The 14,375-nt window shown below is 40.5% G+C and overlaps 1 protein-coding gene across 1 annotated transcript; it reads left to right on the top strand.

The window, feature by feature from the left end:
- Positions 1-5,835: 5,835 nt before the first annotated feature.
- On the top strand, positions 5,836-8,583 carry LOC144988144 (uncharacterized). Its single transcript, XM_078938255.1, has 5 exons — positions 5,836-6,313; positions 6,431-6,637; positions 6,728-7,056; positions 7,136-7,641; positions 7,719-8,583. The coding sequence occupies exons 1-5, from the start codon at positions 5,851-5,853 to the stop codon at positions 8,452-8,454; spliced, it is 2,241 nt and encodes a 746-aa protein (XP_078794381.1). The 5' UTR covers positions 5,836-5,850; the 3' UTR covers positions 8,455-8,583.
- Positions 8,584-14,375: the final 5,792 nt, after the last annotated feature.

Genomic DNA, 14,375 nt, shown 5'->3' with positions numbered 1-14,375 from the left:
CCTTCCGTTAGATGTTTTTACTGTGCCAAGCTTTAATTTCACTTTGTGAAATGAATTGACAAATCTTCCTAACGTGGTTGCATATCCAAACACTGTCTTTATAGTTTTTCTCTGCAAAATCTCAACATGTTCCAATGGTGGACAACCATAAGATACTATTTTGGTTTCCAAAGTTTACAAGCTAATACTAGAATGGTAGGCAAGGCCCTATTTACAAAGGTAAAATAAAAACCTGGGGCTTCTACATGAATCAAAAAATTTAAAAGGTGACTCATTACCTATGTCCGTAGTTGTGCTGAGTAAAAAGAGACTGACCAGCAAATCTTTCTGATGTCCATTTTCCCTGATGGTAATTTTGCATGCATCTTTTTACCTGAGGTTATACACACCTTGTGAGCAAAAACTTAGACCCATCAAGAGGGATCAACGAGTTGCCATTGTGTTTTTGCGGAACCCACTGAATACTATTCTTGGACATCAACATCTGAAAGCCACTAAAAAATGGGATACCTCAAGAAGATTTTTAGTGATTAACAACTGAAAGACTGCAGATTTCTTGCAGATGGATAGTCCTTATTAAGCAGATAGCAATGGTGATTGTTTAAAAACCATGTAATGTGTTTGATGAATGGTGTAATTTTGAAGGTGTGCATTAGTTACACTAGTCAACAAGTGAAGATAATGGAGAATGAGGGCGTCGATCCCCCTACCTCTCACATGCTAAGCAAGTGCTCTACCATTTGAGCTAATTCCCCTTCCGTTAGATGTTTTTACTGTGCCAAGCTTTAATTTCACTTTGTGTAATGAATTGACAAATCTTCCTAACATGGTTGCACATCCAAACACTGTCTTTATAGTTTTTCTCTGCAAAATCTCAACATGTTCCAATGGTGGACAACCATAAGATACTATTTTGGTTTCCACAGTTTACAAGCTAATGCTAGAATGGTTGGCAAGGCCCTATTTACAAAGGTAAAATAAAAACCTGGGGCTTCTTCATGAATCAAAAAATCTAAAAGGTGACTCATTACCTATGTACGTAGTTGTGCTGAATGAAAAGAGACTGACCAGCAAATCTTTCTGATGTCCATTTTCCCTGATGGTAATTTTGCATGCATCTTTTTACCTGAGGTTATACACTCCTCGTGAGCACAAACCTCGATTCATCAAGAGGGATCAACGAGTTGCCATTGTGTTTTTGCGGAACCCACTGAATACTATTTTTGGACATCAACATCTGAAAGCCACTAAAAAATGGGATACGTCAAGAAGATTTTAGTGATAAACGAGTAAAAGACTGCAGATTTCTTGCAGCTGTATAGTCCTTAGTAAGCAGATAGCAATGGTGATTGTTTTAAAACCACGTAATGTGCTTGATGAATGGTTTCATTTTAAGGTGTGCATTAGTTACACTAGTCAACAAGTGAAGATAATGGAGAATGAGGGTGTCGATCCCCCTACCTCTCACATGCTAAGCGAGCGCTCTACCATTTGAGCTAATTCCCCTTCCGTTAGATGTTTTTACTGTGCCAAGCTTTAATTTCACTTTGTGTAATGAATTGACAACTCTTCCTAACATGGTTGCATATCCAAACACTGTCTTTATAGTTTTTCTCTGCAAAATCTCAACATGTTCCAATGGTGGACAACTATAAGATACTATTTTGGTTTCCACAGTTTACATGCTAATGCTAGAATGGTTGGCAAGGCCCTATTTACAAAGGTAAAATAAAAACCTGGGGCTTCTACATGAATCAAAAAATTTAAAAGGTGACTCATTACCTATGTACGTAGTTGTGCTGAATGAAAAGAGACTGACCAGCAAATCTTTCTGATGTCCATTTTCCCTGATGGTAATTTTGCATGCATCTTTTTACCTGAGGTTATACACTCCTTGTGAGCAAAAACTTAGACTCATCAAGAGGGATCAACGAGTTGCCATTGTGTTTTTGCGGAACCCACTGAATACTATTCTTGGACATCAACATCTGAAAGCCACTAAAAAATGGGATACCTCAAGAAGATTTTTAGTGATTAACAACTGAAAGACTGCAGATTTCTTGCAGATGGATAGTGCTTAGTAAGCAATTAGCAATGGTGATTGTTTAAAAACCATGTAATGTGTTTTATGAAAGGTTTAATTTTAAGGTGTACATTAGTAACACTAGTCAACAAGTGAAGATAATGGAGAATGAGGGCGTCAATCCCCCTACCTCTCACATGCTAAGCGAGCGCTCTACCATTTGAGCTAATTCCCCTTCCGTTAGATGCTTTTACTGTGCCAAGCTTTAATTTCACTTTGTGAAATGAATTGACAAATCTTCCTAACGTGGTTGCATATCCAAACACTGTCTTTATAGTTTTTCTCTGCAAAATCTCAACATGTTCCAATGGTGGACAACTATAAGATACTATTTTGGTTTCCACAGTTTACAAGCTAATGCTAGAATGGTTGGCAAGGCCCTATTTACAAAGGTAAAATAAAAACCTGGGGCTTCTACATGAATCAAAAAATTTAAAAGGTGACTCATTACCTATGTACGTAGTTGTGCTGAATGAAAAGAGACTGACCAGCAAATCTTTCTGATGTCCATTTTCCCTGATGGTAATTTTGCATGCATCTTTTTACCTGAGGTTATACACTCCTTGTGAGCAAAAACTTAGACTCATCAAGAGGGATCAACGAGTTGCCATTGTGTTTTTGCGGAACCCACTGAATACTATTCTTGGACATCAACATCTGAAAGCCACTAAAAAATGGGATACCTCAAGAAGATTTTAGTGATTAACAAGTAAAAGACTGCAGATTTCTTGCAGCTGTATAGTCCTTAGTAAGCAGATAGCAATGGTGATTGTTTAAAAACCATGTAATGTGTTTCATGAATGGTTTAATTTTAAGGTGTGCATTAGTTACACTAGTCAACAAGTGAAGATAATGGATAATGAGGGCGTCGATCCCCCTACCTCTCACATGCTAAGCGAGCGCTCTACCATTTGAGCTAATTCCCCTTCCGTTAGATGTTTTTACTGTGCCAAGCTTTAATTTCACTTTGTGTAATGAATTGACAAATCTTCCTAACATGGTTGCATATCCAAACACTGTCTTTATAGTTTTTCTCTGCAAAATCTCAACATGTTCCAATGGTGGACAACCATAAGATACTATTTTGGTTTCCACAGTTGACACGCTAATGCTAGAATGGTTGGCAAGGCCCTATATACAAAGGTAAAATAAAAACCTGGGGCTTCTACATGAATCAAAAAATCTAAAAGGTGACTCATTACCTATGTCCGTAGTTGTGCTGAGTAAAAAGAGACTGCCCAGCAAATCTTTCTGATGTCCATTTTCCCTGATGGTAATTTTGCATGCATCTTTTTACCTGAGGTTATACACTCCTTGTGAGCATAAACTTAGACCCATCAAGAGGGATCAACGAGTTGCCATTGTGTTTTTGCGGAACCCACTGAATACTATTCTTGGACATCAACATCTGAAAGCCACTAAAAAATGGGATACCTCAAGAAGATTTTTAGTGATTAACAACTGAAAGACTGCAGATTTCTTGCAGATGGATAGTCCTTATTAAGCAGATAGCAATGGTGATTGTTTAAAAACCACGTAATGTGTTTGATGAATGGTTTAATTTTGAAGGTGTGCATTAGTTACACTAGTCAACAACTGCAGATAATGGAGAATGAGGGCGTCGATCCCCCTACCTCTCACATGCTAAACAAGTGCTCTACCATTTGAGCTAATTCCCCTTCCGTTAGATGTTTTTACCGTGCCAAGCTTTAATTTCACTTTGTGTAATGAATTGACAAATCTTCCTAACATGGTTGCACATCCAAACACTGTCTTTATAGTTTTTCTCTGCAAAATCTCAACATGTTCCAATGGTGGACAACCATAAGATACTATTTTGGTTTCCACAGTTTACAAGCTAATGCTAGAATGGTTGGCAAGGCCCTATTTACAAAGGTAAAATAAAAACCTGGGGCTTCTACATGAATCAAAAAATCTAAAAGGTGACTCATTACCTATGTCCGTAGTTGTGCTGAGTAAAAAGAGACTGACCAGCAAATCTTTCTGATCTCCATTTTCCCTCATGGTAATTTTGCATGCATCTTTTTACCTGAGGTTATACACTCCTTGTGAGCAAAAACTTAGACCCATCAAGAGGGATCAACGAGTTGCCATTGTGTTTTTGCGGAACCCACTGAATACTATTCTTGGACATCAACATCTGAAAGCCACTAAAAAATGGGATACGTCAAGAAGATTTTAGTGATAAACAAGTAAAAGACTGCAGATTTCTTGCAGCTGTATAGTCCTTAGTAAGCAGATAGCAATGGTGATTGTTTTAAAACCATGTGATGTGTTTGATGAATGGTTTCATTTTAAGGTGTGCATTAGTTACACTAGTCAACAAGTGAAGATAATGGAGAATGAGGGCGTCGATCCCCCTACCTCTCACTTGCGCCTGCTGGAGCGCAGATTTTGAGCCAAAGTTGATCTAAGTTAGTTCAAAGTTAGTACATCCCTGCCTCACTACAGCCAATCACGTAAGGTAAATCCAAAGTAAGTTCACACTACAGCCAATGACGTTCCTCTCTAGCTCATACTTGACCAATCATCCGTGCGCGTTAGCTTGCTGTGAGCGGCTGTGAGCGGATGTTTAAATAGCCGTGCTCCAAGTAGTGATTCGTCACTTTTACTGTTCCCTCCTGTGGGTTGTTCGTTTATAGCTGGCATTTTTCTTGGATTTAATCTGCGACCTTTTGTTCGACCACGTTTTTGTGCTCTTGTTCATGCTTGATCGCTCATCGACCGCTCAGACAGATCAACCGCCATTTTCACGTCTTCGAGTTCGTAACAACACAGGTAAACTGGTTTCATTCTTTATTTATTTATTGATTGTCCACCTTCGGTATGATTATGATAGTCTGTAGTTTTTTTATTTAATCCGCGACCTTTTGTTCCATCCCGTTTCTGTGCTTGTGTTTACGTTTGATCGGCCAGCGGCCGCCATCTTTTCACGTCTTCGTAATAACAGGTAAAGCGGTTTGCTAGCGATCAGACATTGATTGTTCACCTTCGATACGTATTTGTTAGAAAAGGGGAAATATCGATAGTCGGCAGTCCCTTTTTCCCCCCATTACGTTAAACTTTTAATTGTGATCGATGCTGCACAAACAAATCAAATGATGCTACAGATCTGATCAGATACGTTAAACATCGCCATAATCATTTATATTGCTTTGAAAGTGTAAATCCTCCAATATGGTTTAAGGGGGATGTTTTTCTAACAACAACAGTTATAACAACGCTCATAATAAAGTAATAAAATGTGTGGAGATGTCAGTTAACTCTGGATGAATGAGTTGTAAATATTCGGTGAAACTGTAGTTTCAAAAGTACAGTGAGCAGCCATCAAGAGTTTTAGCCCTTACTGTAGGAGAACTGGACTGAAGGACCCCCCCCCCCCTCGCTGGCTCCAAGAAGCCAAAATACCATATGGAGAAAAAACCTGTTACTCAGTCATTCTATTGGTCAGATAACAATTCTGTCTCTGATACCTCTTTATTGGCATCTCCTTATTATTCTAATTTGTTCATGTTTTTTATGGACTGACAGTGTCTGGCTCTTTCTCTCCAACATAGCGGCGTTCATCTCACCCAGAAAATGGGGACTGTATTAACGTTGTTTGGTTGGTTTTCTATTGAGGGTGGGGTCGAGGTTTCTCCTGGGGAAGGGGGTCCCCCACACACACTCACTCACTCACTCACTCACTCACTCACTCACTCACTCACTCACTCACTGTCTGTCTGTCTGTCTGTCTGCCATGGGTTATGGTTATGGTTATGTCTGCGTGCATTTTTGAGTGGGATCCAGAAGATGTGGCTGCTCTTCGCTGCGCCAAGGAGGCTGAGCTGGCAGCAAAGAAAAGTGGCCATGTTTCCAGAAGGACGGTCAGTGCTCAGATTAGTCGCAGGGAGTTGGCACTCCACTGTCGGAGGAGGACCAGGGGAGTGGAGGAGACTGCAGCATTATTAGGAGCACTCATCCATCAGTTCGACAGTGCAGATGGGAAGGACACCCTTGGAGTTCCACTGTTGGACCACGAACGCATCCAACAGATTTGGAAGGAACAGCAAAACCACCTGCTGTGCATCCAAGACCCCGAGAACTTCCCACTCTACATGAAGACGGGCACACTAAAGAAAGGCGGCGTGGAGCTGTCTTGCTACAGGTGTGCCCGTGGGTCGACCTCCTTGGAGTCCTTCCACCTCCACCTGAACCGTTTTATACCAGGTAATGTGCACTGAACATCTGGGTTCCTAACCTTTCTGTAAACATTTCTAACATTTGCTTTCATGTGGTTCACATCTTGTAAACAGAGACTTATCAAACCCTGTTTGTTTCACTCAGGAACCAGTGCCAGTGACGCGCATTTCCAGGCATATCTCCTTGAGGGCTTGATGCGCTGGAATGATGACCGGATGGAGGATGCTGTCAAAGGAAATTCCTCCTTCCGGTTATTCGAAACTTCAATGAGAGAGGCTGTGGACCAACTCAGCCAAGCAGTGCTAGGGAAGCCCTGGGATGAGCGTTATCGCCCTCCTGGAGCATATACGGGTAAGAAATATATACATTTGTTATTTTGCGATTTATCTATTTATCCTAATGTCACGACAGCGTTTATAGCTTTTCTTTTTATTGTTGTAGGTGAATTGCTGGGAATAGAATACCTGTACAGCCAGACTGGCAAAACATTTACTGCCATGCTTCAGACCCCTGAAGAGGAGGACAGGCTGCTGGAGGGAATCGATGACCAGGACTTCCAAGACGAGGGGTTTGGGGAAGACAACATGGAGGACATCACTGTTCCAGTGTTGGATGACCCCCCTCTTGATGTCGTTGCCAGCCCCTTTTCTTCACCTCAGCCTCAACTCTCAGTATCACCAGGTGGACCTGAATCTTCTGCTCATCGTCTTTCCTCTGTGGTGGTGTCACAGCCAACTGAGAGTGAAAGCAGCCCTTCAGACGAGGCAGAGGTGAGACGTTTTAAAGGACCATCCTTTCATTTTAGTCTCATCTGGTTCAGCATTTCTAACATTCATTTGCATTTATTAGTCTGCTGTTGTAGGACCCGACGGCATAGCTGGGTGGGACAAAGTCCAGGATCTGGCCTCTTACTTAGTGGGACTCCGTGAGGCTCCTTACCTCACTGACCCACAAGTTACAGAGGCCATTCGACTATGGACAGCTCTCCTGGACGTGGACAAAAAGCGGGTCAACTACCAGCCTGGGCACCAGCCTCAGCTTTCACACGGCCGCTTTAAGGCACCTAAACGCTCCGGGGTGACACCAGGAGTGGAAAGCGTGAAAAGGTGTCTCATTGGACATCCTGGGGGTCCAGCTCAGTGGCCAAGCACCAGCCGCTTGGTTGAGGCTATTTGCATTAAGCTTAGCCGTTTGCACAAGACGCCCACCAAGAAGGCTGGAGTTAGCACCCCAAGGTGGTCCAAAATCCTCACGGATTACCACCATATCCGGGATTTAGTGCTGAGCAGTCGCAGGCTGATGGAGGAAACAATGATCCAGCTGTTTGAGCTCAATCAGAGGACACTCATTCAGTGGTGAGCACAGCGCCTTATTTTATTCTATTTCAATGACTTTTTCAAAACATTATCATAATACCGTTGATTCATTTCAGGTTTCAGCGGCGGGAGAAAAACCAAGAAAGGAGTGTCCTCGCCCAGGGATTGACACCACCCGAGCCAGTTGCTGTAGCTGCAAGCGACCTTCCTGCTCCAAGGCAAAAAATGGATGAGGCACCATCCACATCTGGGCCCAAATTCAAATTCATTCTTCCTCTAAATAGAGCAGGACAGGCTCCTATTCTGAGACCAGGTCGCAGGCCTGCTGCTGCTACTGCTACTGCTACTGCTTCTTCCTCTTCCTCTGCTGCTACTGACAGTATGATGTGCCCCATCACACCTGCCACCAGTGTAACTGCTTTTATTCCACCTGTGTCAGCACCTGGATTATTGTTGGGGACCATAATTCCTTTCCCAGTTATGGCTGTGCCCACTGCTTATCGATTTCCTGGAGCAACAACAAGCAGTGCAGGCTTCGTTCCACCTGCGACTGCCCCAGCTGTCCCTACTGTCCCTGTGTCACGCTCCACACAGAAGAACAGGCAAAGACGGGCCTTGGAGGAAGAAAGCGGCATCCACAAAAGAAAATACATACGAGGAGTGAACTATAATACGTGTAGCAAATGTGGACAGCCCAAAACAAAAGAATACGGGCATAGTCGCTACAAAAATGCCACATTTTGCTCGCGGGCGTCAAATGGACGATCATTGGATGACTGGTTGGCAGAACAGCGCCAACAGCACAAAGGCAGATCACCACCTCCTCCTCCTCCTCCTCCTCCTCTTTCATAGGTACTCTTCAGTAATACTATCGTAATGTAGATAGTAAATTATTGTTGTATGTACATTCTTTAGTTATTTTAAATTTTATTTTTTATTATTTTTTAGTTATTTTCTAATATTTACTTTTTGTCAATGTGATTCATGTTAGTTTTCTGTGTCTTCATTTTAATAAAACATTTTACATTTGAAGTATCATTTGTCTGGTCAATTAAAGCTACAAATAAGCTTTCACATTCCCAGAATTTGTCCCCTCCACACCCCACTCAAGAAAAAAAGAAGAAAAGATTTTTTTTTTAAATCTGTTATGTTTAATAATGTAAACATCTCAAAGTCTTTTTTTTTTTGGAAAATAATACAATTCGAAAGCTGTAAATAGGTTTTGTGACACGTCACAGACAACTTGTGTAAACAAAGTAATAAAATACATAAATAATATGTAATTATCATATGTATTATACAGTTATAGATAATTATACAGCCGCAAAAAGGTCCTGCACACAAGTGTCAACACAAAGAAACATTCATTTATTGTCAAAATAAGCAAGTTAACATGCTTTTTTGCATTAATATCCATGGCATGATAGTTATTATCGATAAATAACTTGTGAAAACTGCACAAGACATGAGCTTGCATATTTATCAATGAAGAAAGATTCATGATAACGTGACTGAGCGTCTGACCATTCGCGTTTTACGTTTCAAATACGTCATCCGAAAGACGGCGACGAACAGCGTCCTTGGATACCTGAGCGGACGGACAGACCTTCGGTTCGAGTCCAGCTTTGGGAGAGAGTCTCGTTTCACATATTACTGAAAACAATTCACAATATGTAGACGTATATCCAGAGTCTTTCAGCGTGAAAACCGCGCCGCAGATTTCCGGTTTGCGCGTGCTTTTGCCTCGTGCGCGAGCGGGAAGATCAGCCCCCCGCCTATGCTAAGCGAGTGCTCTACCATTTGAGCTAATTCCCCTTCCGTTAGATGTTTTTACTGTGCCAAGCTTTAATTTCACTTTGTGTAATGAATTGACAAATCTTCCTAACATGGTTGCATATCCAAACACTGTCTTTATAGTTTTTCTCTGCAAAATCTCAACATGTTCCAATGGTGGACAACCATAAGATACTATTTTGGTTTCCACAGTTGACACGCTAATGCTAGAACGGTTGGCAAGGCCCTATATACAAAGGTAAAATAAAAACCTGGGGCTTCTACATGAATCAAAAAATCTAAAAGGTGACTCATTACCTATGTCCGTAGTTGTGCTGAGTAAAAAGAGACTGACCAGCAAATTTTTCTGATGTCCATTTTCCCTGATGGTAATTGTGCATGCATCTTTTTACCTGAGGTTATACACTCCTTGTGAGCAAAAACATAGACCCATCAAGAGGGATCAACGAGTTGCCATTGTGTTTTTGCGGAACCCACTGAATACTATTCTTGGACATCAACATCTGAAAGCCACTAAAAAATGGGATACCTCAAGAAGATTTTTAGTGATGAACAACTGAAAGACTGCAGATTTCTTGCAGATGGATAGTGCTTAGTAAGCACTTAGCAATGGTGATTGTTTAAAAACCATGTAATGTGTTTTATGAATGGTTTAATTTTAAGGTGTACATTAGTAATACTAGTCAACAACTGAAGATAATGGAGAATGAGGGCGTCAATCCCCCTACCTCTCACATGCTAAGCGAGCGCTCTACCATTTGAGCTAATTCCCCTTCCGTTAGATGTTTTTACTGTGCCAAGCTTTAATTTCACTTTGTGAAATGAATTGACAAATCTTCCTAACGTGGTTGCATATCCAAACACTGTCTTTATAGTTTTTCTCTGCAAAATCTCAACATGTTCCAATGGTGGACAACTATAAGATACTATTTTGGTTTCCACAGTTTACAAGCTAATGCTAGAATGGTTGGCAAGGCCCTATTTACAAAGGTAAAATAAAAACCTGGGGCTTCTACATGAATCAAAAAATTTAAAAGGTGACTCATTACCTATGTACGTAGTTGTGCTGAATGAAAAGAGACTGACCAGCAAATCTTTCTGATGTCCATTTTCCCTGATGGTAATTTTGCATGCATCTTTTTACCTGAGGTTATACACTCCTTGTGAGCAAAAACTTAGACTCATCAAGAGGGATCAACGAGTTGCCATTGTGTTTTTGCGGAACCCACTGAATACTATTCTTGGACATCAACATCTGAAAGCCACTAAAAAATGGGATACCTCAAGAAGATTTTAGTGATTAACAAGTAAAAGACTGCAGATTTCTTGCAGCTGTATAGTCCTTAGTAAGCAGATAGCAATGGTGATTGTTTAAAAACCATGTAATGTGTTTCATGAATGGTTTAATTTTAAGGTGTGCATTAGTTACACTAGTCAACAAGTGAAGAAAATGGAGAATGAGGGCGTCGATCCCCCTACCTCTCACATGCTAAGCAAGTGCTCTACCATTTGAGCTAATTCCCCTTCCGTTAAATGTTTTTACTGTGCCAAGCTTTAATTTCACTTTGTGTAATGAATTGACAAATCTTCCTAACATGGTTGCACATCCAAACACTGTCTTTATAGTTTTTCTCTGCAAAATCTCAACATGTTCCAATGGTGGACAACCATAAGATACTATTTTGGTTTCCACAGTTGACACGCTAATGCTAGAACGGTTGGCAAGGCCCTATATACAAAGGTAAAATAAAAACCTGGGGCTTTTACATGAATCAAAAAATTTAAAAGGTGACTCATTACCTATGTACGTAGTTGTGCTGAATGAAAAGAGACTGACCAGCAAATCTTTCTGATGTCCATTTTCCCTGATGGTAATTTTGCATGCATCTTTTTACCTGAGGTTATACACTCTGTGAGCACAAACCTAGACTCATCAAGAGGGATCAACGAGTTGCCATTGTGTTTTTGCGGAACCCACTGAATACTATTCTTGGACATCAACATCTGAAAGCCACTAAAAAATGGGATACGTCAAGAAGATTTTAGTGATAAACAAGTAAAAGACTGCAGATTTCTTGCAGCTGTATAGTCCTTAGTAAGCAGATAGCAATGGTGATTGTTTAAAAACCACGTGATGTGTTTGATGAATGGTTTAATTTTATGGTGTGCATTAGTTACACTAGTCAACAACTGAAGATAATGGAGAATGAGGGCGTCGATCCCCCTACCTCTCACATGCTAAGCGAGCGCTCTACCATTTGTGCTAATTCCCCTTCCGTTAGATGTTTTTACTGTGCCAAGCTTTAATTTCACTTTGTGTAATGAATTGACAACTCTTCCTAACATGGTTGCATATCCAAACACTGTCTTTATAGTTTTTCTCTGCAAAATCTCAACATGTTCCAATGGTGGACAACCATAAGATACTATTTTGGTTTCCACAGTTGACACGCTAATGCTAGAATGGTTGGCAAGGCCCTATATACAAAAGTAAAATAAAAACCTGGGGCTTCTACATGAATCAAAAAATCTAAAAGGTGACTCATTACCTATGTCCGTAGTTGTGCTGAGTAAAAAGAGACTGACCAGCAAATCTTTCTGATCTCCATTTTCCCTCATGGTAATTTTGCATGCATCATTTTACCTGAGGTTATACACTCCTTGTGAGCAAAAACTTAGACCCATCAAGAGGGATCAACGAGTTGCCATTGTGTTTTTGCGGAACCCACTGAATACTATTCTTGGACATCAACATCTGAAAGCCACTAAAAAATGGGATACGTCAAGAAGAGTTTAGTGATAAACAAGTAAAAGACTGCAGATTTCTTGCAGCTGTATAGTCCTTAGTAAGCAGATAGCAATGGTGATTGTTTTAAAACCATGTGATGTCTTTGATGAATGGTTTCATTTTAAGGTGTGCATTAGTTACACTAGTCAACAAGTGAAGATAATGGAGAATGAGGGCGTCGATCCCCCTACCTCTCACATGCTAAGCGAGTGCTCTACCATTTGAGCTAATTCCCCTTCCGTTAGATGCTTTTACTGTGCCAAGCTTTAATTTCACTTTGTGTAATGAATTGACAACTCTTCCTAACATGGTTGCATATCCAAACACTGTCTTTATAGTTTTTCTCTGCAAAATCTCAACATGTTCCAATGGTGGACAACTATAAGATACTATTTTGGTTTCCACAGTTTTCAAGCTAATGCTAGAATGGTTGGCAAGGCCCTATTTACAAAGGTAAAATAAAAACCTGGGGCTTCTACATGAATCAAAAAATTTAAAAGGTGACTCATTACCTATGTACGTAGTTGTGCTGAATGAAAAGAGACTGACCAGCAAATCTTTCTGATGTCCATTTTCCCTGATGGTAATTTTGCATGCATCTTTTTACCTGAGGTTATACACTCCTTGTGAGCAAAAACTTAGACTCATCAAGAGGGATCAACGAGTTGCCATTGTGTTTTTGCGGAACCCACTGAATACTATTCTTGGACATCAACATCTGAAAGCCACTAAAAAATGGGATACCTCAAGAAGATTTTTAGTGATTAACAACTGAAAGACTGCAGATTTCTTGCAGATGGATAGTGCTTAGTAAGCAATTAGCAATGGTGATTGTTTAAAAACCATGTAATGTGTTTTATGAAAGGTTTAATTTTAAGGTGTACATTAGTAACACTAGTCAACAACTGCAGATAATGGAGAATGAGGGCGTCAATCCCCCTACCTCTCACATGCTAAGCGAGCGCTCTACCATTTGAGCTAATTCCCCTTCCGTTAGATGCTTTTACTGTGCCAAGCTTTAATTTCACTTTGTGAAATGAATTGACAAATCTTCCTAACGTGGTTGCATATCCAAACACTGTCTTTATAGTTTTTCTCTGCAAAATCTCAACATGTTCCAATGGTGGACAACTATAAGATACTATTTTGGTTTCCACAGTTTACAAGCTAATGCTAGAATGGTTGGCAAGGCCCTATTTACAAAGGTAAAATAAAAACCTGGGGCTTCTACATGAATCAAAAAATTTAAAAGGTGACTCATTACCTATGTACGTAGTTGTGCTGAATGAAAAGAGACTGACCAGCAAATCTTTCTGATGTCCATTTTCTCTGATGGTAATTTTGCATGCATCTTTTTACCTGAGGTTATACACTCCTTGTGAGCAAAAACTTAGACTCATCAAGAGGGATCAACGAGTTGCCATTGTGTTTTTGCGGAACCCACTGAATACTATTCTTGGACATCAACATCTGAAAGCCACTAAAAAATGGGATACCTCAAAAAGATTTTAGTGATTAACAAGTAAAAGACTGCAGATTTCTTGCAGCTGTATAGTCCTTAGTAAGCAGATAGCAATGGTGATTGTTTAAAAACCATGTAATGTGTTTCATGAATGGTTTAATTTTAAGGTGTGCATTAGTTACACTAGTCAACAAGTGAAGATAATGGAGAATGAGGGCGTCGATCCCCCTACCTCTCACTTGCGCCTGCTGGAGCGCAGATTTTGAGCCAAAGTTGATCTAAGTTAGTTCAAAGTTAGTACATCCCTGCCTCACTACAGCCAATCACGTAAGGTAAATCCAAAGTAAGTTCACACTACAGCCAATGACGTTCCTCTCTAGCTCATACTTGACCAATCATCCGTGCGCGTTAGCTTGCTGTGAGCGGCTGTGAGCGGATGTTTAAATAGCCGTGCTCCAAGTAGTGATTCGTCACTTTTACTGTTCCCTCCTGTGGGTTGTTCGTTTATAGCTGGCATTTTTCTTGGATTTAATCTGCGACCTTTTGTTCGACCACGTTTTTGTGCTCTTGTTCATGCTTGATCGCTCATCGACCGCTCAGACAGATCAACCGCCATTTTCACGTCTTCGAGTTCGTAACAACACAGGTAAACTGGTTTCATTCTTTATTTATTTATTGATTGTCCACCTTCGGTATGATTATGATAGTCTGTAGTTTTTTTATTTAATC

Source organism: Oryzias latipes, chromosome 20 (assembly GCF_053564925.1).
Source record: "Oryzias latipes strain Hd-rR chromosome 20, Olatipes_Hd-rR_3.1".
NCBI classification, from domain to species: domain Eukaryota; kingdom Metazoa; phylum Chordata; class Actinopteri; order Beloniformes; family Adrianichthyidae; genus Oryzias; species Oryzias latipes.
Note: the sequence above shows the minus strand (reverse complement) of the source record. Positions and strands in the feature narration are given on the sequence as shown.